This window comes from Mya arenaria, chromosome 3 (genome assembly GCF_026914265.1).
Source record: "Mya arenaria isolate MELC-2E11 chromosome 3, ASM2691426v1".
Lineage (NCBI taxonomy): Eukaryota > Metazoa > Mollusca > Bivalvia > Myida > Myidae > Mya > Mya arenaria.
The window spans coordinates 52,578,077-52,606,049 of record NC_069124.1 but is presented as its reverse complement, the minus strand read 5'-3'; the positions used below and the strand labels follow the sequence as shown (position 1 = coordinate 52,606,049).

Below are 27,973 nucleotides of genomic sequence, written 5' to 3'. Positions count from 1 at the left end.
TCAAAGTTCTAACGCATCACTTAAGAGTTGTATTGATTTCATAAAGACGCACGGGGGGTTGGACATTTACTTTATGGGTTTTTGAAGTTCAGTATCAACTATCAAGAGTGGAGAAAGTAAACAATGAAATAGCAAAGATAATAATAATAAAAAAATCAGCGATCGAATGATGTCCCCCACCCCCCTTGAAAATCACTCGCTAAGTACGGAAAACACGCATGCTCAGAGGGTTTGAGTTAGCGTTGAATTATGATTCTCTACCCGTTCAAAGCACTGTGTGCGGAAAACAGCACCGTTGTTGAATTCCATTTATAATGCTTCAAAACATTTAACCTATCTATTTATTCAGATTTATCTAAGAGGTCACTCCTACCAACGATCTAGCATAAACTAACTATGAATAATTAACTGCTGTTTAAAAATGTCAGAATATCTCGAAATAGTATATATAATTTTAGGTTAAATGCCACTAAATGTAGCCCAGATTTTATGACACCAAAGCAGGAGTTCATTCCTATCAAATGATCGTGAATATTACAGCATCAGTTGCAGTGGTGCAGTGGTGTTCTTTGCAACGGGGACATTGTAAAGATTGGATGAAAGATTCAAAACTTCACACAACGATTCAAATACAAAAACCCCAACTTGATGGATACCCCAATACTCATGATACCTATTATGGTGTTGTATAGTGATACAAAGATTTAAACATTTAATTGAACATGCATCATATGTGCATTCGTAGTTTCTAAATAGTTGCAGAACGTTGACTATTGTATAAACATTAATACGTCTATGAAGGAAAATTAATCATGATTCATAAACAACACAATGTCCAAAGTAGTTCACTCCCTTCGCTTACATTAAGCTAGGACGAGTGTTTTACATAACAAACATTTCATGTATATCGTGCCCTTATATAGGCGTCATGTACAAACACGAATTAAAATAAAGCCAGCAACGTTTATACTGTGCCTTTGCGCAATTAAAGATATTGAACAGACGGTTGAAAGCCAGTGCACGAAATCGATTTTTTTTTTAAAAAGCCAGCAACGTTAACTCAACAATTAAAGATAATGAACAGACGGTAGAAAATCAGGTCATATATAGATTTCCTTTTTAACTTCCTCTTTCGATATCTCTGTTATTTCTTATTATGTATACCTTTGATTATACTTCCGCTTGCGTTGTTAAGTATTATTAGCGCATATCGTGATGGACAAGTCAACAGTTCTTTAAGTTCTCTTCTCAACAAACTGAGGTGAGTTCCATTTGCTTTGTTTTCTTTGGCACTGTACGTCTCTATCTTGTGGAGGACGAATTCCAGTGGATACCAGAGAAGATCTTGACCGTAGTATTTTAACTGAGAAATTTAAGCTGAATTTGAACTGAACGGTACTATTGAGAAGCAAAGAATAGCACTTACAAAGTTACGTTCGTCTTGACCCCGGCTTGGTATTAAGACTGGTCGATGGAGAAACGTACCAAGAGAAGAACGGTTATGCGCTACATGTAATAAGTTAGAACACGAATACCATTTGTTATTTGAGTGCATATTGTATAATGATATACGAATTCAATACATCAAGAGATACTATATATATAAAGACCAAGTATGTTTAAAACTATTCAGTTCTTAAAATCCAGAAACGCAAATGTTGTGAGGAAATTAGCTGTATTTATATTTAATGCTTTTGAAATAAGAAAGTCACATACCCAAATCCAGGTCAATTAAGGGATACCTAAGTTGCCTTCATGCTGGTTGACCAAAATATATAACCATTTTAGTAATGCACCAGTCAATTGTAACCACGGCCCCCAGGTCCGGGGGCATACGGGAATAGCCGGGGAAATGGGCCGTGTTTTTACCTTTCAGGTGGCCCCGCAGTGCCGGGTGAATGCGGTGGTTTTGTCTTCTCTTTAAATATAGCGGGGAATGGGCCTTACCTAGGGTCCCTGGGGTGCGGGGGCATTTGGCGGGGATTTTACCATCTGTTCGTTCCCGCTATTCCCCGGACCTTGGGGGGGGGGGGCGTGGTTACAATTGACTGGTGCATAACATGTTTATTCACTATTAATAGTCATGAACATCATATTATTATCAGATTGGTATACTCAATTGAGATAAAGCTGCTGTCTTGTGATATGTCTATTTGTTTAATAATTTATTTTATTTTATTTACGAACAGGTATTTCTTAATTTTGATCATTTGTCATTTGCCCTTAATTGGATAATTTATGATTTTTCAACGTAAGTAAAACCTATAATAGGCATACAACAGAGAAAGATTTCATAGCTGATATATTAAGAAAAGTATATTGAATTATACAGATACAGATATGTTAACATTGTGATATAGATAAACCTATTTATAAATACGCTCCATCATACATGCATATATAAGCTATTGTATAACATTAATTTGATCATATTGGCCTATTTCAAATGTGTAGTGTGTTGTATTGATAATTTTATAATTGTAAATAATATTTTTTTTGAAAAAAACTTTCTTCTTTTTCTTCTTCTTCTTCTACTTCTTCTATACTTTGAAAATAATATGAAAACAAATACATTGTACTTGACTGTTTATAGCATGAACATTAAAATTAAGTCTTAACTGTTTTAGTAACAAGACGCACACTGAATTATAATTTACTTAAATGGATAAAAGTGAAGTGAAAACATGGTTTCCAATTTGATTTGTTTTGTTTTTATAGACTGTAGCGAATGTTTAAACTCTATGACACCTTCAGTAAGCCGTATGACATTCGCACAATGAATGACCAAAATTGTCACTAGAATAAATGTAATTTCAGTTGCAAAACATTTTTGACACAAACAATTCAATTACTTGTTTACAGGTCAGTTTGACATTTCCAGTTTTCATAATGGGCAACTGTTTTTCTCGTGCTAATGTCGGTCCCAGAGAACAAAACAAGAACACTGGCAAACCAGGCAGTAATGAATCTGATGAGCCCGCAGGATATGTGGGTAGAAGCATCAACTCAGTAAATATCGACCCAAACGCGGTTAGTAGCCTGAAAGGAATTTCACCTAACGAGGAGACTAGACGCACTGGCTCGGCAAATAGGTTAGTAACTATCTATATACCATTCTGTGAAACAGGGAGATGACGGAATCGAAATATAATTTGGCGATATGTTTTCCGTAATTTAAGCAAACAACTGAATGACCGATGTCTTGAAACCTATTTTGATGTTCTAAATTCTGTAGATGTTTGTAGTTTGCCACTCAGTGGATCCCGATATTAGATATCTTGAATCCTAGTACTAGATGTTTGTTGCTCGCCACTCAGTATTACGTTTCTGGAACTCTAGCATACCTGTTTAAGCTCTGTAGATGTTAGTTGCTCGCCACTCAGTAGATCCCTATATAACATATCTAGAATCCTAGTACTCTAATCTAAGCTCTGTATATGTTAGTTGCTAACCATTCAGTATTAAGTTTTTGGAACTCTAGCATACTTGTCTAAACTGTGTAGATGTGAGTTGCTCGCCACTCATTAATACGTTTTTGGAACTCTAGCATACTTGTCTAAACTGTGTAGATGTGAGTTGCTCGCCACTCATTAATACGTTTTTGGAACTCTAGCATACTTGTCTAAACTGTGTAGATGTAAGTTGCTCGCCACTCATTAATACGTTTTTGGAACTCTAGCATACTTGTCTAAACTGTGTAGATGTTAGTATCTCGTCATTCAGTAGATTCCTGTATAACATCTCTAGAATTCTAGTTGCTAGTCTAAACCCCGTAGATGTTAGTAGCTCGCCAATCAGTTGATGGCCTTTTTTCTGTCATGCTATAAATATTGTAAATGGAATGAAACCTATTTTAACTAACTAAATCACATCGTCGTGAAAAAATAATGTTTTTAACAGTATGAATATTTTGATTTTGATTTTTAATATTACGTTGAATTGACGTTTTATATTTTAAGGCTCGACATAATAAGTTGTAACACAATATGATGCACCCCTTTATTATTAATGCAGACCGGAAAGGAATGACACTATCATTTGAAAGAAATGTGTAAATTTATCTATTTTTAGAACGTCCAGGCCAACAAGCTCGTCAGAGATGCACATAACAATGTATGTATCTAGCTGCATGTTATGTAATGTCCAATAACAAATGCTATGGTTATTGAAACATACATGCATTATTCATTTGCAAAATCACACCATTAAATGATCTTATTTTTTTTAACATTTCCAATTAGAGATGAGGGCAAAAACGAGATCACTACTGTACCGAATAAATTATTGAAAAACAAGAAAAAGAAAGGTAAAAGGTAAGATCATTATACGCAATCATGTTTTCTTTGTCGTCCTGTAAAGTTATAAATATCTTGAATTATTTTAGATGACTAGGCATCATGTTTATGTCAAATTTTTAAAGACAAACGTATTTGACTGAATGGTTTTTAATTGGCAATCTCAGGTTGAATTGACGATTTTTTAACAAGTTGATTATTTTAATGCTGTGACACTGTATCCGGTATCCCTCCATTTTTTTCATGCAGGCCAGAATCGGAAATATGTCAATGCAGGACGCAAATAGCAGATCTACATTCAACAGTTCAAAGACTTACGGAAGAAAACCAGTCACTATTGAATAGGTGTGGTATGTTTTTAAACATAAACCTACAATTTCTCACAAATAAACAACATGTCGCAATATCAATACAATTCTAAACAATACAATTATAAAACAAAATGAATATATGACATTATTATGATTGGTATATGCATATGCGGTTTCAGACTGAGTGCAGCACTTGGAGCAAAAATGTCAGACAACAACCCCGACATCACCGATCTTAGCGATCCAAATAGACCAACAAAGCTTGCCGAAATGTTTTCGGAACTCTACGACAATGAATGGACAGAAGCATACGATGTACTTACCGAGAAGGACACACAAGAAAAACAAGATGCATGCAAGAACTTGTTAAAGATATTTGTGGTAAAATGCTATACACTGTGATTACTATTCATCTATAAATGAAACAATTTACTAATCAAATTAAGTGAGCGAAAATAAGATCTGGTCATAAGCCACGCTGGCTACCTTTGTAAAACTCGTATTTAAAATCATATCACGTTGCCTAGAATTTGAACCACCCGATATCTCTGAATGAAAATTAAAGCATACAAACATTTTGTTTTCAGGATATTTATGTTCAATGTAGACAAAAGGCTGACGCTGATTTGAACGAGTTAAACACAGTTTTGAAACTATTCCAGGTAATATTCATCAGCGAATGAAATGTTGACTCACCTGTCATTCGTTATTTGTGTTTGGTAATATCAATTAATGGTCACAAAAAAGACGTATATAATTGATTTATGTATAAGATTTGGTACCAAATAATGTAATCATGATCATATCCAGACAAGCCCTGCAAATTCAAGAGGATTAAACTTATGCTCTTCAAGTTTTAAACTTACGCCCCATCTAACACGAATAAATGGAGCCTCTAATAATATTTTTTATTTAAGGAAAAGTATTATCTTACGAGATTATTCGTGCCAGAAAAGGTTAAAGCATTACCTTATAATGCTGGTAAGTGGATAGACTTATGTAGCCTTTTACAAATTACAGATGCCTGAGCCATCTACCCAACTTGTCAAACAGATGAAAGACAATCGTAAGAAGCATTATGAAACTGCAGTTAAAGAATTCAGAAAGGTATACATTTCACGCTTAAGCGCGTACATGTAGAGTTAAAATGTGAACAATTTGTATTGAGACCTAAGTTTATTAAGAGACGGAATCACGTTGGAAATCTAAAACTGTATCAAGGCAATGGTTTGTGTATATTGTGCGTTAAATATTTTTATAACGTTACATAACCCCTTTGAACTTTCTTTCCAGGAGCTACGACCAACTATCAAGAAACAATTTGAAACAAAAGAACAAAGAAAATGTCTCAAACCGTTCTTTGAAAAATGCATAACAATCTGCTGGTTGATGGCTGTTCAAGACCCGCCTGTGTACGTAGATAAGAACATCGATAAAAGAGGGGAGATTCTTGACACCAGCATATATAGGATTTATACTATATCCGGGAAAACCATTGATTACATTGTTTGGCCTGTGTTGTACCTTACTGAAGGTGGAAACATTTTGGTGAAAGGAGTTGCACAAGGACAGACAGAGATGGTGAGTGAAAACGAACACATGACGTCAGCGCAGACGACGGTACTAACAGAAACTCAAACGGATGTAACATCAACGAAGTTATGAAATACGTCGAAGAAGCTACACATTTATAACATGCAATGCACAAGCACTGTCAAAATAAGGAGCCACTCGCTACAAGTAATAGAGGTGATACCTAAATGATTATGGCGAAGGAACATGTCATCGAAACATGCCTTGAAGCCGAAGGGAAGATGTCACAAATAACATAAAAAAGAAGCAAAATTACAATTTATCCTGGAATATCAACAAAAACAGGCATTAAATGGATATCAAACATTAAAATGCAAGATTATCCAGTCAGTGACAAAGAATCGTTGTCTTCGAACACACCAGGTGACTAAATTGTTAAAGTAAAGGAATCCAATTCTCCAGAGCTCATTCCTATAACCTCCAGTCAAACACCAGTCAAGAAATCGAAATACGTAAACGGAGGATGACAATAAGGCAAACAGCTTATCTACAAACGGAAAGCCAAAGCAAAACAAAAATTAGAAACCAAAGCAAAAGAAAACATGATAAACATTTTGAAAAAATAGATATTAAAGTGGGTTAATCTTTTAGCTTTCACCAATCATTTAATACTTTTGCGCTTCATGCTATTGAATACACGATTACAATCATGTTATCAGTTATCAATTATTTAGTGCGTAGTTAAAAGGTTTATCAGTCAAAATTGATGTTTGTTATACATGTGTATATATTGATTTTGAATAAGAGTGTCACTTTAAAACCTTTGTTTTTGAATGTGGCTAGAAGTTAAAATCAGACCACTGCAGCTTACGCATCAGTTTCAGAAGAAACGTCAAATTGTGTTTGTCTTTCACTTTAACGCCCAAAGTTTGAAAATCTGAAAAGCTTCTATTTTCAAAATATTGGTTTGAGGAGAATCAGTCATTATCAAAATGGAAAAAAATGAGATGAAATATATGTCCTTTATTCCATTTGCACGCTATCCGCATGCATAAAAACAAGCTGTTGCATCTATTCAATCTGTTTATCCCGGCATATTCATCCGATCCACATTCGCGCGTAATCTCACAGTGAACGATAATCTCACAGTGAACGATAATCTCACAGTGAACATCTCACAGTGAACGATAATCTCACAGTGAACGATTTGCGAAGATGTGGACCAAAGCCAGACAAGGTTTGGGTTGAAAAAACACTTACGAAAAATGACAAAAACTTATTTTAAGGAAAAGAAGTAATGAGCCGAAATGCAGAAAATCATGATCGTAAACGGGATACAAACAATAAAACGTTTTAATCTCTCCTTGTTTAATTTGAACGATTGTTCTATAAAACATTCTAAAAAGACCTTTATTGGGTATCGGATATTTATAGCTGTAATTTAGGAACAAATTGCTGCTATTTAAATTAAAAATACCCATTCAGTACCCCCGTGTTTTCAGCTCTTTGGTTTTTGTCAAAGTGGTCTCTGGTGTGTTTAACTTTCAATGTTTAACATTTGTTTAATGACCAAAACAGTCAGAAAGCAGGTATGTGCATGAAACGTGCATTTAATGTGCTATAACCGATCGTTTTGCATACTTTAAAATGCTAATGAACGCTTTGATATAAATCAATTTGAAATGTTCGACACAGTGGTGATTTATGACTCCCATACATATATACGTTTCTGGACATTATGGTCAATTGTGAAGTGTTATGATACTTTTTTCCAAGAGTTTAACATGAATTTGTTTCAGACATGGCATTTAAGATAGGGGCGCACGCCAGATGCGTCCGACTCTCATCCGCAAAAGAGATATGTAATGATATTACTTTATCTGTAAGCGAGTACACCGCTTAACCTAAATAAACAACTTCCTTGATCAGATTGGAACGGGAGGTGTTTGTTAGAGAGAGGTGAATAAACGTGCCTTCTGTTACTGCCGTTCTTAGTTCATGGAGAGGACAAACATGAGGGGTTTAAACTGTTTCTGCTGTTGCAAAAACAAAGAGCAATCATCCGAATAACATTGCATTACGTCTAATGTGTCTGATAAGGAGACGGAAGACGATGATCAGCATTCATTGTAAGTTGACATACACTCTTTTTCTTCACATACTTAGGAATAAATGTGAACTGAGGTAGCACTGAGTATGAGCGTGAAAATCAGCTTTTCATTTCATACTTTCTTTTCAATAATCAACGATATCAGTGTGGCAAGAAAGGGTTACAGTCCGACTGATTATAGGTACAATAATATTACCTTTGTTATTGCATAATAACTTCTGATAGAATAATTAATGGAAATGGTAAAGTTATTCGTGAGGATTTATGTTATTAAACTAATTAAATAGTGTTTAACATCTTAACTATGATTGTCCGGTTAGCGCAGTGGTTAGCGCACTCGCGTCTCACCAAGGCGACCCAGGTTCGATTCCCGGCCTGGTGCATGTGAGTTTGGTTAGTGGCAACATCGTGCCAACGAGAGTGACTTAGTATAAGCTATCATAGCTTCCTTCACAATCGTTATAAAATAGATAATGGTTAAAGTAACTATGATAATTAATTAATTAATGTTCAACATCTTTCACATGAAAGCAATAACGTCATCATGGCTGCCATTCATCAAATACAAGCTGTGATTTTTTATTCAACAAACGAAACAAAAATACAACAACACAATTTTTAATGTGGTAAAGTAAATCAATCCAACACATCTATCAATAAAAAACAATATTTTACCTTAATAAGCAACGAAGCAAATAATATGCCAACAACTCTATAAACCATGTTGAAAATGAAAAAAAAACAAACCCACAAATATTCATCATACTTCAGTTTCTTACGCGTACATGTTTCAATCGTATAGCTGAAACATGTTTAATTGAAATAGGCCTACCTTGGTAGTAAACAAAAATGAACTATTTTATAACTTTTGTGCTTTATTAGCGGTGTCTATGAAAATTAAACTTTCGCCTAGCTGTGCCTGACTCGAACGTTTAATTTCCATAAACCAATTCATGTATCAATACGGTATACTTCGTCTATACCTAAACCATTATCGTCTAAACTGATCTATACCTAAACCATTAACGTCTAAACTGATCTATACCTAAACCATTATCGTCTAAACTATTCTATACCTAAACCATTACCGTCTAAACTGATCTATACCTAAACCATTATCGTCTAAACTGATGCATCAGTGACGGTCATTTTGAAATGTTATTATAATAAGTAACCAAATTATTAGTATGCATTGGCTGTAACTTGAGTAAGGAGTTAAATATAAATGTTATTGCACTTTAGCTTAACGTTCTGTTATCGGATTTTACAAACTACCGGTGTTATCAATTGGTAGATTCTTAATTCAGTGTGTTTGCGATGTCACAGTATCTGATAAGTTATCATGCTCATTTTGCGATGTTTTTGTGACATGAGATTTGATCAATCAACGTAGAAGGGCAAACAGTCGAAAAATTATGAGTGAGATGTATATATAATAAGATATGAAACAATGCTTTAGAATTTGTTGACCATGTACGTTTTTAATATGCAGACGACATACATGTATTGAGTACCTCTATTTACCTGTAATACTTTAATACGTTATTAAAAGAGGGTTGTAAAGAAAAACCAGCCTGGGGATGGCCTTATAGGAAGCGGTTGTATTTTATCCTTTTCCGAAGGGTGGAATTTATATTTCTTTTACAATCTATCAGTCTGTCGAATTATTGCGATGCCTCAGTATTGCATACTCTATCATATATTTGTGACATGAGATTGGATAAATAAGGCGCCAGTCGAGAAAATACCTTCTCATAAGGAAAGAGCTTCTCGGATATAGCTTCTATGAAAATGTCCGAAAAGCGTCATTTTATACGCGCATTGTCAGATTGTTCCCTCATTCGTCCGTGTGTCTGTCCATTGCAACATATCGTAAACAAGAACTTAGGATGGGATTTCAATTAAACTTTACAGAGTTATAGAGCACCGTGTGAATTTGTGTCAAGCATAAAATAATTGCCCTTATCTCGAAAGTAAAGTTCACACGTCCGTGTGTCCATTCGTTGCAACATATCGTAAGCAAGAACTTTGAACTGGATTCCTTTTAAACTTTACAGAGTTATAGAGCACCGTGTGAAGTATCGTCAAGCATAAAATAATTGCCCTTATTTCGATAGTATAGTTTACACGTCCGTGTGTCCATTCGTTGCAACATATCGTAAGCAAGAATTTTGAATGGGATTCCATTTAAACTTTACAGAGTTATAGAGCACCATGTAAAGTTTTGTCAAGCATAAAAAAATTGCCCTTATCTCGAAAGTAAAGTTCACACGTCCGTGTGTCCATTCGTTGCAACATATCGTAAGCAAGATTTTTGAATGGGATTCCATTTAAACTTTACAGAGTTATAGAGCACCGTGTGAAGTTTTGTCAAGCATAAAATAATTGCCCTTATCTCGAAAGTAAAGTTCATACGTCCGTGTGTCCATTCGTTGCAACATATCGTAAGCAAGAATTTTGAACAGGATTCCATTTAAACTTTACAGAGTTATAGAACACCGTGTGAAGTTTTGTCAAGCATAAAATAATTGCCCTTATCTCGAAAGTAAAGTTCATACGTCCGTGTGTCCATTCGTTGCAACATATCGTAAGCAAGAACTTTGAATGGGATTCCTTTTAAACTTTACAGAGTTATAGAGCACCGTGTGAAGTTTTGTCAAGCATAAAATAATTGCCCTTATCACCAAAGTAAAGTTCATACGTCCGTGTGTCCATTCGTTGCAACATATCGTAAGCAAGAACTTTGAATGGGATTCCTTTTAAACTTTACAGAATTATAGAGCACCGTGTGAAGTTTTGTCAAGCATAAAATAATTGCCCACATCTCGAAAGTAAAGTTCATACGTCCGTGTGTCCATTCGTTGCAACATATCGTAAGCAAGAATTTTGAATAGGATTTCATTTAAACTTTACAGAGTTATAGAGCACCGTGTGAAGTTTTGTCAAGCATAAAATAATTGCCCTCATCTCGAAAGTAAAGTTCATACGTCCGTGTGTCCATTCGTTGCAACATATCGTAAGCAAGAACTTTGAATGGGATTCCTTTTAAACTTTACAAAGTTATAGAGCACCGTGTGAAGTTTTGTCAAGCATAAAATAATTGCCCTTATCACCAAAGTAAAGTTCATACGTCCGTGTGTCCATTCGTTGCAACATATCGTAAGCAAGAACTTTGAATGGGATTCCTTTTAAACTTTACAGAATTATAGAGCACCGTGTGAAGTTTTGTCAAGCATAAAATAATTGCCCTTATCTCGAAAATACATTCAAATAAAAAAATAATGTTTACACCATATAGATAATTAGCATGTATCTTTCAAAACATATTCGTAACGTGTGAAGAAAAAGCTTCGAAGGATTTGGACCAATTAAGAGAAATGTTGAAAGAGTTTCGGTCAGTAAGAATATACTATTTTTATTTATAAACATGAGTGAGCGAATGCTCGTGAGCCTGCAGAAAATTGTATTAAACCTGGAATAGTTTTATTACCTCTTTTGGCTTGCTTAACACTTAAATGATTTCATTGGTGAATACTCATTAATTAATGTATATATTTGCCAATTAATGGTAATTTTGGCACATTAAATCCAACCAAATGTTAAACCCGGTTCATACACTTGGATGCTGAAGGTGTGGTACGGAAAAGGTGGAAATTTGTAGAACATTAAATATAATCTCTGTTTATTACATTGTCATGTGATTTTTATCGGAGTTGATTATTTGACATTATATAAGTTTGCACACATTTATCAGTAAACAGCACAGTTACTTGCGTATAGTAAATGTATAATAAATGTATTTATCCGAATTTTTAAGGGTACAACCGAAATTTTGAAATGGCTGAAAGATAACAGAAAGAAATCCTCGATGATACCCAAGGACCAGATAAGGGCTGTAAGTTATTTATCTTTGCATTTGTTTATTTGTTGACTTGTGTTTTATTTAAACAAAATGCTATGAATAATTTGTTTTCATGTTTTACTAGAAATTGGACGGTCGTTTTGCCGAGAATAAACAAGCAATCAAAATAGCAGAGACGTTTATCAACGAAAGTGTTGAGCTGTGCTGGCTAATGGCTGTACAAGACCCACCAGTTTATGTGGACAGTAATGTCAACAAGTGTCTGTGTTGTATCTCACAACAGACGGTCCTTTGTTATCGAAAGGCATAGCACAGGGATTGGTTGAAGAAAGACAAAGTGAAGAGAGCCAAACAATGATAGAAGATTGTGGTAAAGACACTCCTTCTGAGAGCACAAAACTTTAGAGCCAAGGTGTTTGGATTCATTTTCAATTAGAAATGAAAAAATAACATTAAATATCACCGTACTAAGGCGGTACATAACAATCCTTAATACACTTACCTAGTTATTTATATAGTATATATGTACTGTGTTGTTTGTGAAGTTTTGCGCTGTTGATCCATGTTTCTTGTTTGTTTTTGCGTCTATGTCTTTGGCGTTTACCCTGTGCCATTAAACGGGGTTTATGTTTAAACGTTTGGCTACTGAGCTTGTTTTGTAGTTTTCCATATAAATATTATCTTATTAATTTATACTACATTGATTAGTTTTTTTACACAAACGTTCAATTATCTTTGTTAAGATATAAATGTTAATGTATTCAACATTATGCTATGTTTTGAATTTTGAATCTACTTATTGTTAACTTTTTTATTACAGTAAATTCTTTGACAAAATAAACGTAAGAAATATCCGTTGTTATACCACGGCATAATTCTCAGATATTTGGGGAAATTGGGCATTGGTTACCATAACTAATCAAAGGTTCAGATTAGTTTAAGCAACATTTTATCATTATGCATATTGTGAGAGCAATGGCTGACGCAAAGTTTACAACAAACTAGGTCGGAAATGCTTTCTTCAAAAAGATAACTAAGGCAAAGCAGATAAAATGCAAAAAATCCTTGGCTCTTGATAGTTGGAAACATGGGGAAGTGTTCGGAAAGTGAAATGGCCTCTTTTTTGACAACTCTTGATAACAATGAGCTTCGATAAACGTAAACTAACACTTTTGAATGTTGTAGCAATTATAGTGTAGCACTTAATATTGCTATCAATGAACAGTTTCTATCAAACTACGACAGCTAGCTTTTAGTTGTTTAATAGTTAAGCCAGATTCCCGGAAATGCCTACGAATGTACGATATTTCAAATATGCATGTTATTACCTGTTTTAAAATTGTAGCCATTCCTAATGTCTTAAATGCCGTTTTCGTCAAAGCCAAATCATCTCACGACAGCAAAATTATGAACATTGTATCCAATTGTACAAATGAAGAAAAATCAATCTATGTGCGTACATAGCCCATTATTTTAATGAGTTTTCTCCCTTGGTTAGAATATACGTTCTTAGTGCAAGTTTTAATATCGAATCATATTGCCTTCCTATTATGCACAAACAAGCATTTAACGTTTATTGGTGCCTTTGCGCTGATAGCAATATTGATCAGATGGTAGAAAATCAGTTTATTTATCAGTTTTCTTATCTGTCCAATTTGGATAATCAATCCCGTATATATTTTTAGATTGTAATAATTCTGCATACGTTGCTGTGCGTCAGTAAAAGATTAGTGAATTTAGTGATGGCCAAGTTCTGTTTAAGTTAAACAACAAACTAAGGTAAGTTTCATATGGTTTGCTTTTCGCTGTCCTCTTGTGGAGGACGAACTTCACTCACAGTCATTTTGAAATTATTATTAAAATCAATATTTGAAAATTTGGAGCTTGAACATAAAATCAAATCAAAAATTGTTGAAGTACCAATATGAGCACTAAGATGGTCAAGTACATGAATAGATGAAATAGACGGAAAACACGTTATTCAGTCTGCTGTGCTTTTTTTTAGATTACATGGAATGAATAAACCCCATGACACATTCAGCAGGCATTACGTAATTCACACGTTGAATGACCAAATTGGTCACATGAATAACATAAATTTCAGACGCAAATACAAATTTGACAAAAACGACAGCAATGCGTTTTATGTGATCAGTTTAACATTTTCCGTTCTCATAACGGACAATTGTGTTTCTCGTGTCGAGATTTTAAGAAACCTACTAAAGAAAACTGGCAACCAGGAAGTAGAGAATCTGATGAGTCCGGATGATGTGTGGCCAGAAGACTTTCTAGCAAGTTTAAACATAATGACCACAACGCGGATATTTAATCATATGTTATCCGAACTCGTGAGGAGACTAGAATTACTAGCTTCATGTTAGTAACTAATTATTTACGCTTCATTTGGATTGAAGGTAGACGAATATAATTTGGCGACATGTTTCCTTTAAATTAGGAAGAACAGTGAAAGCTTCGCTGTCAATCGATCTCCAGAATAGTAGTTTACTTGTCTAAATATTTGTATGAAAAACAACAGAAACAAGTACAGTAGTCGAAAGTTTAAACATAAAACCCGTCTATTGGCACAGGGTCAATGCCAAACACAAAAACAAACAGTCACAAACCAGAAACATGGAATAACAGCCCAAAACTCCACAAACAACGCACTACATATATAATGTATAAAAAACTAGGGATGTTTATGAAGGACTGTTAGGCACCGCCTTGGAACCGTCAGTAAAATTATTGTAATATGGTAAGAAGATGAAATCAGGACATGATTTTTATAAAGTGGTCCCTAGTGCGTTTTACTTTCGATTTCAATGTTTTGAAATTTTAATTTCGATTCGACTGATTCTTGACTTAAACATTCGGACAAAATTAAATGCATGCAACTTGCATTTATTGTGCTATGACAGATAATTCTGCAACTCTTAAAATGTTAGTGTAAAATAATTTAGGGAATTTCCAAGACGTTTATGTCATAGGGTTGCAACATACATGCACATATAATTTATAATAATACTATTTTTGAGATATTTCTGATCATTAGCTTTAAGCCCCACTGTGAGGGATTTTCGCAGATATCGACCAAAGCCAGAAAGCGTTTGCAAAAAAATGCATAAAAAATATGCAGGAACAGTGGTTACAACTCCGTTCAAAATAAATGTGGTAAACTGAACATCAGCAAAGCGTGGTCGTTAAAGAACAGGATGCATTTGTTCTATATTAAACAAGGTAATAAAATATATGTCATTAGGTATTTATAACTGTAATTTAGGACACACTTGCTTATATTGAAATAAAATCAATTCCAGTCACTACCCAAGTCTTTTCAGCACTTTGATTTTTGCTAAATTGCTCCCTCTTCGGCATTACTTTTGATTTCAATGTTTGACATGACTAAATTTGATTCGAGTGGTTCTTGAAATAACCAGTCAGACAACAAAAGTGTAAGCAAACTGCATGTATTGTGTTATTCCCGATAGTTCTGCATGTCTTTCAATGCTATTGTACGATACAATAAAGGGAAGGTCCCAGTGTTTTATATCACAAGGTTGCAACCTACATATAATTTATAGAGATAGTATTGAGACAAAGGATATCAATAAACTTCTGGACATAATGGTTGGCGGTGCTGTAAAGTGTTTTTGATACAATAAGTACAAATGTTCTCTTTCTTTTTCCATTATTGTACAGGGCCCACTCTGGAGCATTGTTGTACAAGGTTAAACAGGTTAAATTGTTTTAGACAAGACATATGAGGCTGCGCACGGCTCTCAATCCGCAAGCGAGATATAAATATTGATATTCCTTTTACTGCAAGCGAGTACACCTTTTACATTATAGAACAACTTCCTTGTTCAGAATTGAAACGGAAGGTTATTTTTCGAGAGATCGAAATAATCGTGTCTTCTGTAGGTGTGTCCATTTCATCGGCTTAGTTCGTGGTGAGGACAAAACAACCTTCTTCGTCATGGGCAGTTGTTGTTGTCGTCGTAAAAGCAAAGATGATTCATTCGAACAACTGTGCAAGTCGTCTATTGCGTCTGATAATGAAACGATATCTACGGTCGATGATCAGCATGCACAGTAAGTTGACCTACACTCTTTATCTTTACAGATTAAGATATAAATGTGAACTGAAGAAGCATTTAGCGTAAGTGCGGAGTTATATTTTAACTTGTCAACAACGCCGTGTTTGAGTTTCGGCTGTACAATCACATGATAACCCTTATTTAAAGATAAAAAGACCTAACTGAAATGGATGCGATAAAATATAGTATTGTTGAAATCAATTTTGAACTATTGGGATATCAGTAATTTCAATAGATTTGACTTTTTATTTCTATATTGATCGAAGTTTTAAGTGGCGTACTTGCATGAGTCGCTAATTTATACAGCCGTTCCGTTTCAATTAAACTTGAAATCTGATATATCTTCAATAACAACGCTTTAAAGGGAATGCGGGTGTACCATAATAAAGTTCTGTGTTAGATTACATAAAAGTGTAATGTAGAAAACTGACATTTTATTCTATGCATGGATTACGATAAGAAGCACGGCAACACAACACATGTGAATGCCACTCACAACGCGTAGGCCAAACAGCAATAGTCAACATAGGCTATTTTGGCTTGATAACTTCTCATACAATTATGTAAATGGTATTCTTGATGATTCATGTTCGGTTATGGGAAAATAACTTTAAAATTAATGTTTAACATCTTTTCATGAAAACAACAACGCCACCTTGGCTGTCATTCTAGGAAAAGAAGCCCTTGGAAGATTTTCTTGAACGAAAAATCGACACCACTATCTTATAAGAAAATCAATCCAACACTTATTTCAATGACGATTCATTTTATCTTAATAAACAACGATGAAAACAATATGTAACAACTAGACCATGATGTAATGGCAATACATATCTACACGTATGCATATTGCGTTAGTTTCTTACGCGTACATATTTCAACGGTATGGGATCAACATGTTTGTTTGAAAGGGGCCTGACTTGTTAGTAAACAAAAAGTATTTCAACTACTTTATACATTTTCATTTAATAGGTGGTGTTCATGAATCTTTTCCCTAGCTTTTCTAGGCTTGAACGTTTAATTTCTATAAATAATTGTTAATATAACAATAACTAACACTTCGTGAATATCTGTATCGTTAATGTGTTTAATTTTGCACCAGTGGCGATCATTTTGAAATAATCTTATAATATTTACCTTACGTAGTAGTATGCTTCCTGCTGTAACTTGAGTTAGGCTTTAAATATAATAAAGTAGTGCTATCGGATTTTACATGCTACCGGTGTTATAAATAGTAAGTTTCTAAATTCAGTATGTACAATATTTACAATGCCGTACTTTGTCATACACGTTATACACGTTATTAAGCTCATTGCGTTATTCATTTGTGACATAACATTTGATCAATAAGTTCTATAACTTTTTTACATTATACAAATTGCATAGTTATTATTTTATTTTATTTAGGGACAATATATCCACGTATGGAGCAACAGCAACACCAAAGGCGGGAATAGCGAAAAAATCGTCTGATAAGGGAAAATCATCACAGAAAAGGTATTTTTCGAAGCGGCTGTATTTTATCCTTTTTAGAATGGCGGTATCAATATTTTTTACAATGTTATTAGCTTTATTTAGTTCGATTTTAAATTCAAAAAGTTTTTGTTTAGCTGAATATCATTTGATATATTAACTGTTGTTCTATATCATTGTCCTACGTATAGAGATACCTTTACATATGGATACTTCATCTTGATATTTTGCGATCATTTAACGACAATCAGTCTTAAACGACCGAGGACAAATTCACCGAAGTCACGTGTCCGTGGCAGGTTTTGTTGAATTGAATGATGAAAACGTGATTTAAGTAATTGTTATTGTTTCAATTAAATTAAATGCTTCAAATGTGTTATGTATTAACCTGCCTAGTTTTCCTTTGGAATAGTACTTGCCATAGCATTATAAAATTAAAAAAATATCAACGATCAGCTAATATACTTAAACCCTTTTCCGAGAAAGTATATTCTTGAACAAATAATGTGTTAAACGAATGCTTTCTGATTTCAGAAATTACGAAAAGCCAACACTACAATCACTTGAAGCTGAAATAACAATGCTGCGGAACAGGTAACATATTTATTATGAGTTGGCTAAATGGAAAACGTCGATGTTTGAATATAAAATTTAGATTTGAATTCTTGTTTCAGTTGATCGACAAATTCTACATGTCATAGACCCTAACAATCCAATATATATATTTGTGGGTTGATATTTGTTCAGGATTAAAGAAGAAGAGGTGAAGATACTGGATCTTACAGCTGAGAGAGCGGGCTTTATACACGAATTAGATGATTTGAGGACAAGGTTATGCAGTTACTATTTCGATATACTGTTATAACATTGTCTTAAAATATGTAAAAAATGTAAAAGGTTTGTTGCTTTTTATAACGTTTGTTATTATCCATTACTTTCTAGTATGAATTTACATCAATAATTGATATTAATATGATACAGATTTAATACAGAATACCCAGGCAAGAAGGCTTTTTATTTGAACAAAACGTATTAAAACTGTATTAAATATACTGTGTACAATATCACTTCAGGCTGAGTTCTGTGATAAGTGCCCAGGTTACCGACTCAAACCCGAACATTGCCGACCTTAGCGACCAAAACAGACCCACCAAACTGGCTGAAAGATACTCGGAACTCTACGATAATCAGTGGACTGAATGTTACGAAGGGTTGACGAAAAATCTGAAATGGAAAGAGAAGGATTCTATAACATGGATATTGGGTTTATTTATTGTAAGTATAATTGCTTTCAAATGTATCATTGTAACAAGGACGCACGAATGCCATTTACAATCGCGAGTAATCTGTTCAATACATTCAAAAAAAATAAATATTGTATACACATTTAAAATAGTTTATATATTATAAGACTTAATTTGTATCTTTCAGAATATATTCCAAACATGTGCGGACAAAGCTTCCAAGGATTTGGAACAATTAAGAGAAGTTTTGAAAAAGTTTCAGTCAGTAAGAATAAACTTGTATTGTAGAGAAATAAACTGTCATAAACATGAACGAATGCATGTGAACCTGCAGTCATAGATTAAATTTGGATACTTTCCTTTAGCTAGTTTCTCGAAGAAATAATTTTAATTGAATATAAATTGGCCAATCAATTAACTTCTTTTCTTACAATGAACAAGATGACCTAAAGATTTACCCATCTTTATACAATTGACTGCTGAATACTTACGTGAAAAACTATTGAAATACGGTCATTAGCAAAAAGTTAAAACATAAACCCGGTTTAATGGCACTGGGTAAACGCCAAAAACATATAACACAAACACAAACAAGAAACTTGGAAGAACAGCACAAAACTCCACAGACAGCACAGTGCATACACACTATATATATAAAAAGGTATGTTTTTATGAAGTTGTGGTAGAAAAAGATGCAGAACCGAAGGACATTTAATATGAATTCTTCCTAATTCCAAGGAAATGCATTTCTGTTTATGACATTGTAATGTGATTTTAATCGACATTGTTTAATATACCTTAAGCAAGTTGTAAACGTTACCATTGACCAAAATATTAACTTTCGTATTCTAAATGTATTCATCCAACATTTAAGGGTACTACAGAAACTTTGAAAACGCTGAAAGACAAGAGAAAGAAATCTTCGGTGGTACCCAAGGACCAGATAACGGCTGTAAGTTATTGTAAGTTTATTGAATTTTGTTGGTTTTGATTACAAACAATGCTTATACTAAAGAAAGATTGTTTGTTTTACTAGAAATTGGACGGTCGTTTTGCCGAGAATAAACAAGCTATCGACATAGCAGAGAAGTTTATCAATGAAAGTGTTGAGCTTTGCTGGCTTATGGCTGTACAAGACCCACCTGTTCATGTTGACTCTAGCGTCGACCAGGATAAGTATAAGCAGCCTCTGGACACAAACCTTTACAAGTACTACACACAGAAAGGCAAACTCGTTGACTATGTCGTTTGGCCTGTGTTGTTTCTCAAGAAAGACGGTCCTTTGTTGTCAAAAGGCATAGCACAGGGGTTTGTTGATCAAATGCAAAGTGAAGACCAACAAACAATGGTAGGAGGCAGTGGAGAAAACACTGAAACATTTGACACACACTTTTAGAGCCAAGGTGTTTGGAATCATTTTTAAATAGAAATGAAAGTGCATTAAATATATATGACATTAATATCATTAGTTTGTATTTATATGTATTTCATTGATTCTTTTAAAAAACCGCTCTATTATATTTGTATACACATAAGTATCAATGTATTCCAAATCAATCATATTGTTGAACAGATTTTGTGTCTATTGTAAATATCCATTCAGCTGTGTTACCTTACAGATGTATTCTTTGAGACAAAGAAAGCGTTCATGCGTAAGGAATTATCGTTATTATATAATGACATTCCATAGTTACAAATTATGGAAAATTGATAAAGGGTACAAAATTCGAATTAAAGGTTGCGATTAGAGAGAAACAACTTTCTAACATAATGCATATTGTGAGAACAATGGCTGACACTAATTTCATAATTACTACGTTGAAATTATTTTTAAAATATGACTATGAACTATCAAGTTTCAAGTTTCAAGTTTATTCAGTAAACTCATGTCAAACATGCATGCCAAAATGAGAATTGCAATGAACATATTATACAGTTACACATAAAGAGGAAACCAAAAACGAACTAATTCCATGAAGTGTGGTTTCAATAATTGAACATTCGACATGATAAAGCATGCCTTGTTCGTAATATATACTCGGCAAAAAAGTCATGCGACTAGGTATATAATGGTTTATAATTTTGAATGTATTAAAACAATATTTTTATGTCATACATAATATGAAAGAATAATTCAAGGACAATCGTTTATTGCAAGTTTTAATGAAGTTTATTGCTGTGAATAATACACTTTATCGATTTGATCAGTATAGGGGTCAGTGTGTTAAAGTCACAATACAGCTCGTTTCGGCGTATAACCGCTTGGTATAGCCAACTACTAGAATGAAAGATACCGTAACAAAATCAAAAAAAATAATGTAAAACAATGAAAAGTCAACAATATCAACATAATATCACATGGCTTCAAAGCCTTATTTTAAGTTTATATTGTTAATAAGGTCGTACACTTTCTCTTTTTAAACGTTAATAATGCGTATATCCCCCGAAATTGTCCCTGCTTTCAATCATTCTGGCTCCTGCTGAATAAACGAGTTTTTTTCATTTCATGTTGTGGAATCGCATCCCATTCCTGTCCAAGGAATCTTCGAAGGTCCACTAGGGTGCTATGTGGCGTTATACGCAAAGAAACGTGGCGTTCAAGAAGACCCCCAAATGTGTTCAATGCACCTTGTGCATTGCTTTCAACTTTCTATCCCGCTTCTTTAAATCCGATAGCACTTAACCGGTCGAGGTCGGAAAAATGGTTACGATTCATTTCTACCAAAAATGCTGTTTGGACGAACATAATTAAAACAAGCTGTGCCTATTTCAAACTGAAATCCTCATTTTGTAAAACGGAACTAATTATGCGAACAAAACAAGTTATGCAATTTCTCCGTTAATCTAAAAACACTTTTATTTTGTGAGTTTTGACTGTCGACCCCTACCCATTTCTAACCGTATTATCTTAAATTGAATAACCAATGAATTATCTTTAATATACATGTACATGCAGTTGTTCAAAATTAAAAGTACTTTCACAAAATAAATACCATTATTGATGAATATTTCAAGTGCCGGAAAAAATCATTAGGGAACATGTTGTCGCATGACATTTTTTGCCGAGTATATTTATGTTAAACACAATCCGGATAAAAGGAGCTAGTTTGAACTAGGGTTATAAGGGACTCCGGATATAACGATCACATCTGAAAGATCCCGAAAAGCTCATTATATTCGGACTCTACTGGACATCTTTGGTTCTTAATATTTGGGAACATGGCGAAGTGTTATGCAGTGAATCTGCTGCTCTTTGACTAAGAAAGATAACACCTAGCTCTGTTAAACATTTACTTACCCACTCGGACGTAGAAGCGTTCAAAGTGTTGCACTTACCATAACTATCAATGGACGGTTTTAATTAAACAGCGACAACTAGTTTTCGCCTCTGCAGGCTCAAGACCACAGTTATCTGCCCCCCGTTGACCAAGATCCGGATGTGAATACAGAAAAAAAGAGTGCTTGTGTTCAAGTATCAATATTTCATTAAAATTGAATGAAAAAGAAGCAAAAAATGTTCTTTTTGCAGAGAACTTGACTGAATTTGACACTCTATTGCAGAATTTGATAGTTTTCAATGTAAATATTGGAAAAATCATAGCTTGTGGAAGTCTGAAAATTAGTTGTTTGTAGCCGATTGACTCCCTGGCGGAAGGGTTATGTATTTGAACTCAATTTTGACAGTCGGGTCAATGGTCAACATGGTGTTTTCTTGTGATTATATTTTGTGTCTTGAATTGTTCTAAAGATGCCATGTCCTTGTTTTTCAATTGGGGTGTGTATAAAGTCAAAAGCCAGGTTAGTGTCTATATGAAACATATAGTAAAAATAACTGTGGTCTCACGCCTGATATAGAGGAAGCTTTTGGAGGGGGTGGCATATTTTAAATTGTTATAAATTCTTAATTTATACAGCTATCTGGTTGAAATTTGGCCAGTTGACAGTGCTTAGCCATAGAATATTGGTGTTTGAGTATGAAATGTGAAAATCTTATATTACATAATATAAATTAATAATATATAATTTTCTTATATATTTTTGACATTTTTAAAAAAAACTACTTTCACTTTCAATTTAATGTTTGGAAATAGTTCCAAATGATGGTAACTAATGAATGAAAGCCTCACTTTCAATTCCAAAGTATAAATGGAGGGATTTTTAAACATAGGAAGCAGAACCAGGAGGAACTGTCTGTTGAAGAACCAGCCAGACAGCCCCCCCCCCCACCAAGCTGCCCACCAGAGGCCAAGCTGTACTTGGTGTTTGCCAACATGCTGTAATTTGTAAGTACTTCAAGATAATATATTAGAAAATTGTATCCAAACTGAAGTACAAAGTGAGACAGTTTGGTCATAAAAGCCCATTGAGACTGTTTGTTCCATTCCTAAATGAATTTCTTTCATGTTGTCAATCATTTCTGATGTGGCTTTGATAATAATATTATTTTCTAATGAAACTGCTGACTTGTATCAGTCTTTGGTCTGTATTGTGCATCTATTCACACATTTTGTTTGCTCTTTTAAGCAAACATTACATTAATTGCAAATTCTATAAGCAATTAAACAAAACTTTCTGCACATAGGATGCAGAATGATGTTTTATTTAGTGTGCATATGATTTTCAGCTCATGGACAAGAAAACATATACTTTAACAATCACAGCAACACTATGAGATCCCAATTTTAAAGAAATAATGCCACCTTTCATTAATTCATTAATTCATTCTATCAATCATTCATATATATTCATTAATTCATTCATTTATTCAGTTTATTCATTGAAAAACTTGACATTTCTCAAGGCAAAATAAATAAAAAGTGAGCAGCTTTCATAAAGAATAGAGCCTTTTCCCTTAATGCATTAAAAAACACAACCTTAATACTTTATAAATGTTTTAAAACCCCTAATTTATTGCTTATTTTAATAGCCAGCCTGGTTGCTGTAGCCACAGAGGAATTTTCAAGGACAAGAACCAGTGCTGGTAAAACTGTGGTCTCATGTGGTTTTCCATACCGGCTCTCGGCAAGGATTTTCAAGAAAGGAATACCATCTCCAAGTAAGAAGATATTCTAAGCATGTCTGCTTTGAATGCTTGCAAAATGCATCTGGGTACTCAATAAGATGAGATTTACCTTTGAGTTGTTAAAAACTGATTGCAAAATGTCCAAAAGACTATATATTCTATTAAATTTGTCCTGAAAATCTTTGAATTCATGAACTTTTCTGCATATTTATCACATTTATGACTATATTAAAGGTTGTGTATGCCTCAAATGAGTGTTTGCAGGCCTTTTTCAAACTTTAACAGTAGTGGCAGATAGTTTTATTTGTGTAAAACATTGCTTTTGTGTCTTGCTTGCAGATCATGATGTGCCAATAAGCTCCAGTTAGCTGTGGCCTTTTCCCCAGGCGGTAGTCCTGCAATCTGAATCCAGGAGATGCAGCTCTGAATCCAATATTTCAGAAGAATGAAGATGTTAGTCAACTCTGAAGTACTTGTTTGTGTGTAAATGATTCCAATGAGTGAGATTTATAGCAAATCAGGTGTAAATAAGCATCTTATAGACAATGGTGAAGTGCTGTACTCTGAATTTAATGCCAAATCTAGCCTTCAAAACAGATTCTTAAAGTATTTTTTTTTTTAAATGGGCATAATAATGCTATCTCTGCATTTTCTACATCATGTAGCCACCTCATACATGAAAACACTAGCAGTTGTCATGAATTTTTAAGTTTTGGTGTGTTTTTTGCCATTTCCTTTGTTGCGCCATTTGTCCCGGAAGCCAACAATTTGGCATATAGTGTTGTTTAGACAGTTTATTAACACATGATCACTAAATTTCTTGTGTTAAACTGAACAGTTCTGTTACCTTTGTATATAAGTGGACCAGAAAAGCAAAATTTTGACAAGTTGAGGCATTTCAGTTTGGCTCTATGTCATTTTTTATATAAAACACTAAGCCGATGAAGTGGAAAAACCTTATTTTGCTTAGAAAAAAATCTTAAAAGAGTAGGCAGGCCATTTTTGTGGTGCTGTTCTATAGACACCATTAAAAGCTACAAGGAAAACTTTACTTGGTCAAATTATTCCAATGCATAAGGAAATAATGGCTCTTCAAAGGTTTGCGGCTTAACATTTGAGGGAAATGGCTGTTTCTGCTTTTTATGAAAATACCACAGGTGCTAATACTTGTCTCATTCATTTAGTGTTTGATATATCATTGCCAAACTTTCAGTATGTGTTGCATATAGCCTGAAGCTGAACTATAGGAGTTTTGAAGTCTGTTTCTGAAAAAATGTTGCTTAAATAGGCTCAATACCACAGTTATCTGCCCCCCGTTGACCAAGATCCGGATGTGAATACAGAAAAAAGAGTGCTTGTGTTCAAGTATCAATATTTCATTAAAATTGAATGAAAAAGAAGCAAAAAATGTTCTTTTTGCAGAGAACTTGACTGAATTTGACACTCTATTGCAGAATTTGATAGTTTTCAATGTAAATATTGGAAAAATCATAGCTTGTGGAAGTCTGAAAATTAGTTGTTTGTAGCCGATTGACTCCCTGGCGGAAGGGTTATGTATTTGAACTCAATTTTGACAGTCGGGTCAATGGTCAACATGGTGTTTTCTTGTGATTATATTTTGTGTCTTGAATTGTTCTAGAGATGCCATGTCCTTGTTTTTCAATTGGGGTGTGTATAAAGTCAAAAGCCAGGTTAGTGTCTATATGAAACATATAGTAAAAATAACTGTGGTCTCACGCCTGCAGGACATGTCTTAAACATCATTTATTCATAGGTGAGGTAATTCAGCATTGTCGGAAACACGTTAGTTTAAACCAAACGACATATATTCGCATATAGACGTATTTGCCTTTAGCTAAAACGTTTTACATTATTTCAATCAGCATTTAGTTTAATATTCTGTATGTCAGCATACATAACATCAATGTGTTGAATCAATAGTCGCCGTTATAAACATAAAATGACAGTAGGCAATCAATGATAAGTTTGAATATCTAACAATCTAATTGTTTAATGATGTGATCGCTGTGATATTTGATACAACTACCTTTTTTGTCTTCTAGCATCGTGTAAATATCAAATTGCAAGTTTAACGAATTGTTTAGTTGTTAAAAATTTGGTTGCAGAAGAGCAATTGACTGACTTTCTTTGAATCAAATGAGCTCAATCGTATAAGCCGAATTTGCTGTTTAATTAGAACCGTGGATGGTGAAAGTTTTCTGGCAAGGCGGAGGACGTCTGCCTTGCCAGATAAACCTTTTACATCCACGGTACTTACCTAGTAATATATTTATCCTATTGCATTGCTATCAAAACACGACATATAACCTTAGAATTAGCAAGTACCTTAAATAAGGGTGCATCTGCTGTTTTTTCACATTGAAATCAGCCGACTAGCCATGCTGTATTTAAATGTCCCAAAATATAGTTCTCAATATTGTCAACATTTACTCAATATGTGTATAGTAAAAATATTTGCATTTTGGTAGATCGATATCAATTCAAAACAGAAAATGTTTAACTATTGCATAAACTTGAATAGTCGACAAACAATTATATATTTGTGTTACAATTATTTCGCAAATCACGGTCATGGTTGAGCTTTAAGGTTACGACTGTGTTTTGAAACAGTCGCCACATGTTCGGGAGGGGTAATTGAACATGTATATTTTCTGGCCGATTTTCTTTGCCAGTGTCATAAACATGCAGAGTGATGGAATTTTCTGGGCAAGGGACTGTTGAGGTCAGTTTTTGGTGGCCTTTTAAAACGACATTTAAGTGCTGTTTGAGCTTTTCCTCTGATATTTCAGATTATAAAAGAGACCGGTTTCGTGGTAACATGACCAACTGTCTGTAGATACTGTAGATAAACATCACGGGGTCAACTATTCTGATGAGTCAAAGTTAACACGTCACCTTGTTTTGAATCGATTTTTAACATACATTTATATACCATATCCATCAAAGGTATCAATAACTCATATATCATGTCATACGCATAGCGTTTTTCAGTGTAAGATCGTCTTTATTTTTACTGTTTTGAAATGTGGAAATTTATTACAGAAATAACAACAGTAAAAAAATGATCTGCAAACTTACGAGCGAAAATAGCAACTCGTAGAACTACTTTAATCAAAGCACTGAAAGTGCTGATAGACAGTGCCATTGTTCGGTCTGCTGCAAGTATAGAACTAAGTCCTTTCTCTTATAAACACAGAAAATCATCGGGACCTAATCTTGAATATAGGAGCATAATTTGAACACTCTTAGGTGAGGACAATTAGACAATGCTTCAAACCAAATATCTAAGCTTGATTTTTATTTTCCAAACATATTCATTTTAATGCCGTAGCTTTGTAAAGTTGATGTAAAGGTCACCCGGCAATATCATCGTTAATGTTTATTTGCAGAACTACACCATGGTCAAAATTTCATTCCAGTTGCACCGCTTAGTCCTTGACCAACAGCGGTGGTGCATACACATTGGAGTCGCAATATTTATTTCGACCAATAGAAATTGACCAATGTAATATTGATATCCCCATGTGTGTTTAGGAGAAAAAAATGTGATGGCTGTATTTAACTGGATATAAAGTATACAAGTAAATAAAAAACGCGAAAAAAATTCTTTATGACAAAACATTATTAAGAATGGGTGGAGTGATTGCTGATAATAAGCCCTTCTTAATCATTAAGCTAGTTAATTTAGGTCATTTAATTGACTTAGAATACAACCTCATTGTCTAATTCATTGTCATCGTAAAATCTTATGCAGGGATTGTGCATCAGGTGAGTGACAGTAGGCTGAGGAAAAAACAAACTTTAAGAATGAAATTGTTAATGATTAAGGATAGCACTTCATTTATGCCTATCTGAAATTTCATTTGCTTAATTGTAGGTTTATTCTATTTTTGTTGTTAAAGCTACACTCTCGCAGATTGAAAGTATTGACAACTTCTTTATTTTTTGTCTTGGAACGAGCCATTTTTTGCGAAAATCCATGGAAACCAGTAATATAAGACTGC

General features: G+C 34.0%; 2 protein-coding genes and 2 long non-coding RNA genes across 5 annotated transcripts; all 4 read left to right on the top strand.

Moving 5' to 3' along the window:
- Positions 1 to 1,130: 1,130 nt before the first annotated feature.
- On the top strand, positions 1,131 to 6,973 carry LOC128227084 (uncharacterized). Of its 2 annotated transcripts, XM_052937283.1 has the most exons (9): positions 1,131 to 1,261; positions 2,863 to 3,092; positions 4,072 to 4,113; positions 4,242 to 4,313; positions 4,545 to 4,640; positions 4,786 to 4,987; positions 5,194 to 5,268; positions 5,627 to 5,713; positions 5,900 to 6,972. In XM_052937283.1, exons 2-9 carry the CDS (start codon positions 2,890 to 2,892, stop codon positions 6,269 to 6,271), a joined length of 1,149 nt encoding a protein of 382 aa, XP_052793243.1. In that variant the 5' UTR covers positions 1,131 to 1,261; positions 2,863 to 2,889; the 3' UTR covers positions 6,272 to 6,972. The 2 variants fall into 2 exon arrangements, with proteins under 2 accessions (XP_052793243.1, XP_052793244.1); XM_052937284.1 differs by lacking the exon at positions 4,072 to 4,113 and having other exon boundaries at positions 5,900 to 6,973.
- A 1,150-nt stretch (positions 6,974 to 8,123) lies between these two features.
- On the top strand, positions 8,124 to 12,751 carry LOC128227083 (uncharacterized). Its single transcript, XR_008259765.1, has 3 exons — positions 8,124 to 8,268; positions 12,067 to 12,144; positions 12,236 to 12,751. It is a non-coding gene; the product is annotated as an uncharacterized LOC128227083 (long non-coding RNA).
- Positions 12,752 to 15,952: 3,201 nt separating this feature from the next.
- Positions 15,953 to 20,499, top strand: LOC128227082 (uncharacterized). The gene is made up of 8 exons (XM_052937282.1): positions 15,953 to 16,203; positions 17,616 to 17,705; positions 18,216 to 18,275; positions 18,429 to 18,512; positions 18,755 to 18,956; positions 19,113 to 19,190; positions 19,800 to 19,877; positions 19,962 to 20,499. The coding sequence occupies exons 1-8, from the start codon at positions 16,088 to 16,090 to the stop codon at positions 20,319 to 20,321; spliced, it is 1,068 nt and encodes a 355-aa protein (XP_052793242.1). The 5' UTR covers positions 15,953 to 16,087; the 3' UTR covers positions 20,322 to 20,499.
- Positions 20,500 to 22,351: 1,852 nt separating this feature from the next.
- On the top strand, positions 22,352 to 25,340 carry LOC128227081 (uncharacterized). Its single transcript, XR_008259764.1, has 3 exons — positions 22,352 to 23,208; positions 23,853 to 23,981; positions 24,288 to 25,340. It is a non-coding gene; the product is annotated as an uncharacterized LOC128227081 (long non-coding RNA).
- Positions 25,341 to 27,973: the final 2,633 nt, after the last annotated feature.

What these genes read in the sequence shown, in the direction of transcription:
- LOC128227084 (XM_052937283.1), top strand. Translation starts at nt 2,890, where the DNA reads ATGGGCAACTGTTTTTCTCGTGCTAATGTCGGTCCCAGAGAACAAAAC. An exon ending in AACCAGTCACTATTGAATAG is followed by an intron (nt 4,641 to 4,785) that starts GTGTGGTATGTT and finishes ATGCGGTTTCAG; the next exon opens with ACTGAGTGCAGCACTTGGAG. An exon ending in ACTTGTTAAAGATATTTGTG is followed by an intron (nt 4,988 to 5,193) that starts GTAAAATGCTAT and finishes TTTTGTTTTCAG; the next exon opens with GATATTTATGTTCAATGTAG.
- LOC128227082 (XM_052937282.1), top strand. Translation starts at nt 16,088, where the DNA reads ATGGGCAGTTGTTGTTGTCGTCGTAAAAGCAAAGATGATTCATTCGAA. An exon ending in GGAAAATCATCACAGAAAAG is followed by an intron (nt 17,706 to 18,215) that starts GTATTTTTCGAA and finishes TTCTGATTTCAG; the next exon opens with AAATTACGAAAAGCCAACAC. An exon ending in TTTTGAAAAAGTTTCAGTCA is followed by an intron (nt 19,191 to 19,799) that starts GTAAGAATAAAC and finishes CCAACATTTAAG; the next exon opens with GGTACTACAGAAACTTTGAA.